The sequence below is a fragment of the Monopterus albus genome, unplaced genomic scaffold (genome assembly GCF_001952655.1).
Source record: "Monopterus albus unplaced genomic scaffold, M_albus_1.0 scaffold395.1, whole genome shotgun sequence".
In the NCBI taxonomy this organism is placed as follows: Eukaryota; Metazoa; Chordata; class Actinopteri; order Synbranchiformes; family Synbranchidae; genus Monopterus; species Monopterus albus.
The window spans coordinates 117,591-122,453 of record NW_018128275.1 but is presented as its reverse complement, the minus strand read 5'-3'; the positions used below and the strand labels follow the sequence as shown (position 1 = coordinate 122,453).

At 39.9% G+C, this 4,863-nt stretch overlaps 1 protein-coding gene across 1 annotated transcript in view; it reads left to right on the top strand.

Moving 5' to 3' along the window:
* The first annotated feature begins 79 nt into the window (after nt 1-79).
* The window catches only part of lmf1 (lipase maturation factor 1), a 22,626-nt gene continuing 17,842 nt past the window's right edge, over nt 80-4,863 (top strand). Inside the window, 5 exon segments of the mRNA XM_020586124.1 lie at nt 80-293; nt 1,752-2,061; nt 2,483-2,493; nt 3,510-3,551; nt 3,554-3,657. Coding sequence (XP_020441780.1) covers nt 83-293; nt 1,752-2,061; nt 2,483-2,493; nt 3,510-3,551; nt 3,554-3,657 — 678 coding nt within the window. The 5' untranslated portion in view covers nt 80-82.

Below are 4,863 nucleotides of genomic sequence, written 5' to 3'. Positions count from 1 at the left end.
ATTAATTAATTAAACTTTTTAATAAAATTATTATTAATTACTTCCACAGCGGTTTAGTCACGTGACCGTGACATCCTTGAACATGGCGGCCACCAGTGAGAGTTTTGAGACCTCCGTGAGGAGAAGACGTGTTGATAGTAGAAAGACAGAGACGAATTTCGCTGACAGCAGTAAAGAAAATGGAGCCAATACAGACAAAGACACAGAGAAAGAAAAGACCCTCGTGTCGTTACAGACCGGGAGTTACTGGCTTACTCGTATTGTGCTGCTGCGCGCCGTCGCCTTTATTTACTGTAAGTGCTTATGTTGACACGTCCAGAGTTTTTACTGTAGTCAGTCTGTTGTGCTGTACCTAGTCGCGCTGATGTGGCTGCCTTGCTTTGGTTGATCTTGTCTTTTTTCTGCTTTAGTTTTAGTTTTGCAGGTTGCCTTTTAGCCCAACCGTTTTATTCGCTGTTTAAATTATGAGCTGTAGTAGGCCTATGTCATTGCTGGAATATTAAAATGACCAGTGTTGGAACAGACCACTGTTATTTGTAAAAGTGTGCACAACTTAGTTTTTCTTGTATTTAAGTGATTTTTTTGCATGAGAAATGAATCACAGGCAGTGTTAGTGATGACTGAGTGGTGCATATTATTTCTTGACTTTTTTTAGTCGGTCTTTGTTTTGTTTACAACAAAAATATAACATTCCCTGCAGTGTTGTCTTTGTGAAAAGCTCAGATGTGATTGAGTGGCTTTTTTTGCTGGTATTGTTCAACGTCTTCCAGTGTGAAGTAATTGGTGGCTTTCAGATTTATGCTGTCAATGTAGCTTCCCTAACACTGGTTGTTCATTATTCTCATTCTGACTCTTAGTTAGCATCAAGGACAGATGTGTTAACATTTCCTGTAGAATTTTTCTTTATGAGCATCGTAAAATGCAGCTATTGATGAGTGTCCATCCTCCCTGTTCTGAGCCAGTTGATTAATGAAGGTCTTCATGGCTCCATACATTCAGCTGTCAGTTTATTAGCTACACCTAGTTAAAACTAATGCAGTTTAATACAGCAGTAATGTAATACACTAAGTCCTATAAACTGGATTATACATATAGGTGCTTCTTTCAGTCTAAAACAGAATTTCCTGCATGACTGTGTGCCTGTGTACTGCCAGCTGAGTGTATAATCTAGCAACTTCAGGTCCTTGTGGGGGAGCTACAAGGGCTTCTAGGTTATAATCCCTATATAGTATTCGTGGTCTTATCCATGGCTTCCCTTCAGTCAGAAAACCACAGTCTTGGACTAAGTGTAGCTGATTTATCATCTGACTCTCTTACTTAGTAGCAAATACAGTACCTACAGTGCCCAGAAGTCACAGTGCAGTGAAGCTAGAAGAACATGCTCCACAAAAAGCAGCCCATCTTATTCTAATTAGATAGTCTTTGCTTTGAGTTAGGAAATGTTTAAATTAGCCCTGCGATGGATTGGCGACCTGTCCAGGATGTACCCGGCCTTCGCCCAATAACCCACCCCTGCGACCCCGTTCAGGGATTAAGTGGTGGAAAGTGAATGAATAAATGTTTAAATTAATGAGTATATTGTTGAAGTCTTGTAGATTATGTTACATTGATGATATAGTTAAGACTTTGCAAAGAGACCATATCCACTTTTATAGCACTGTTAATCAATTTCAGTAAAATGTGTATTGAGGAAATGAGCATTCAGTCACATTTGTGTCTTTGTCCTCTTTTGTCTTGTCTCTTTTCTGTAGTTGTGGCATTCAGCATTGCTTATACCCAGAACAAGCAACTGATAGGTGAGCATGGCCTGATGCCCTGCAAGAGCTATCTCAACAGTGTCAAGCGCTACGTTGGGGGAAAGATAGGCATGGCTGCCCTGGCCTATACACCCTCTGTCCTCTGGTTCCTAGACTGGAGCAACATGGATGTCAACCTGGATGGCATCGCCCTGGTGGGGATGGCGCTGTCAGGGTTTGTCCTGGTGACAGGAATGGCCAATATGGTGATCATGGTAACACTGTGGGTGCTTTACCACTCGCTGGTCAATGTGGGACAGCTGTGGTAAGTTAGGAATGTACATGTGTAACTACTCATATCTATAATTCCAAAAATGGTTTCCTTTGTGGGTTATTGGGCCTCATGCAAGAACATTTTTGCATTTTTATCTTGAACCTCTAATGTTTTCCATGCGGTTTGACCTTAGGTTTTATTATTTGCATTTTAGATGATTTTTGTAAAATATTTAAACTCCAGATTTATGATGCATCATTATTAAGTCAAACAAGTTCTTTTATATTACTCATACATGCTGTTATTTGTGTGAGTGGTTCCTGCTTGAGGCTCAATGTATCATAAGTGGGTTATCTTTAAAGAGAGAACATTTTTTCAGCTGTCATACAACAATTACATTCTAGTAAAGATCAATGAAGGGACAAAAGCAACAACATTTTAATATTACAGCATTCTTTTTTTCTCTTTCCAGGTATTCCTTTGGTAAGTGAACTTCTTCCCAAATGACAGTTTTCAACCTCGAAACTAATTCCACTGTAGCTTCCATGTTTCCCTACCTCCAAAAGAAGGAGCATATTAGAGGCAAAGCATCAGTGTGATCAGGCACAAAGGTTTGAATATCCTTTGTAATTCCTCAAACAGTACCCTCAACCTGATGACATCCTTTGAACCAAGCTTGTATGTGACCTCTTTTGAATGACATCCTTTGAACCAAGCTTGTATGCGCACTGACCTCTTTTGGCACATCTGCTGTTTGCATTTGGATGCTTCAGACTGATGTTTTAGAGGAGAGTTTGACCTATTAAAGAGGAGTCTTCCCAGTCGTGATATACAGTATATTTGAGGAAAGCCAAGTAGGGGACAAGTAACTATGTAGCTAAGTAAGTTAGCTAAGACTTTTGAGTAATAGATAAATCTAAAGAAAGAGACAAGTCTTATTCTTCAAGCTGTTTAATTCTTGGACGCAGCAAGATCCAGGGAAGGGAACCATGATGCAGTAGAATCACTGTTTGAGTCACACTACCAGCTTTCTTATGGTTGTTTCCCAAATACTTTACAGTTACTGGGTTAAACACCCAGTCACTGACAGAATTAAGGTTTATTTATGAAAAGCACTTTGCAATTGTTGAATAATGAATTGCCATGAAATGTTATTGGTTATTATTGTTTATGACCAAATACCTGCTGAATTAAGGCCATTGTCATCAAGCTCATCCATACTTCATGTTTGCTGCTAATTAGAAAATGTTAGCATGCTAACACGCTAAACCATAGACTGTATATAAAGGTGGATGAGGCGTCACCATTTCCTGCTTTTATGCAAAGGTGAGGCCAAAATTTAGCAGGCTATATTTCTGTCTTTTGTCCCCTTGGCTTTTCTCTAAAGCTCCACATCCCTTTGGTGTGACCTGGGTGTGCTTTGTGGCCCGTTGCTTTGAGCAGTGTTTGTTCTTCTATAGCACCTTAGTAAACACATGATATTCTGACTGTTTGTTCAGGCTGGGAGAGCCAGTTGTTGGAGACAGGCTTTTTGGCCATTTTCCGTGTCCGGTGTGGACTCTGTCCCCGCCCCCCCGCCGCTGCCCCCCCTCCCTTATCTGTATCTGGACCTTCAGATGGCTCATTGTCCGAATTATGCTGGGAGCTGTGAGTAAAATATTTTGTTAATATTTACAGTAGAATGTATCAAGCATGTACCACTTCAACTAGAGAACACTTATGTCACTGTTGACAGAAAAAGAAAAGATTTTTTTTTTGGCAAATAACATCAAGCCCATTTTTGACAACATAGAAGCAGGCTTGAATGCTTCTTAGCTTCACTCATTCCATATTTTTAAATATTTTTAATATGTTAAAATCTTTTCCTTTATTCTTTGGCATAGAAATCACTCTTTACTGCCTTTTTCTCTGCAGCATTTGTCACATAGCTGTTATTTAACTTGTCAAATGCAATACAAGCTAATTGAAAAGAATTTTCTTAGACACTGTCCTGTTCCTAAAACCCCTTTACTACCAAGAGCACCTCGACTAAACCATTCGCTGTTAGGAGACTCTGCACAGACATGGATATTTCTGTCTAGGAGAAAGGAGATGCTGTAGATCCAGGCATGTACAGTACACACGTACCTGAAAACAACCAGCAAGCCAATGTGAAGAAATGAAACCATTTCCCAAAAGGATAATTCTCAGGGATATTCCAGTGTTTGCCCTCCTCATTTTAGACGTTAGTTACGTTTGGCGCAGTGCTTTGCCATAAAACCCTGCCAGTATTTGGATATCCAACCCAAATGGTTACCTAAACAAGATGTAATGTTGTTTGACAGTTTCCGTAGTGAATTTCAGTCCACGGATTCAGTTTGATCTGCCAGTCACTGCATTTAGCACAAATCCAGCAGTGTTTTTCCTATTAAGACCATGAAGCGAGCTGAAACACAAGAGACTCACCTCAGCCCTGTGTGAGAGTAAGGGCTCACAGCTGTAAAGACCTCACTGAATTTGAGTATTCGGTTGACAAAGATAATGAAGTTGATCACTTACTGTGTATGGATTTTCAAATACTGTATGCTTTTTCTCATTTGTTCTTAATAACTGTGTTTTAAAAAAACTTTGATTCAAATGTGTAATGAAAACTCCTAGAAATGACATTTGCCCATATTTCTGAATGACAAATCCATTACAGATTAGATAAGATTATGGTGGCAGACCTCTTATGACTGTGATGTTGGAGCTTGACTCCCCAAGGCAAAGGTTTTGTGTGGAGCGCCTCAGTAGTGTTAAGTACAGTACAGCCACTGCCACAGTGCTTCAGTGTTTGATTTACCCTGGTCACAGCTTTTTGTCTGACAGCTTGCG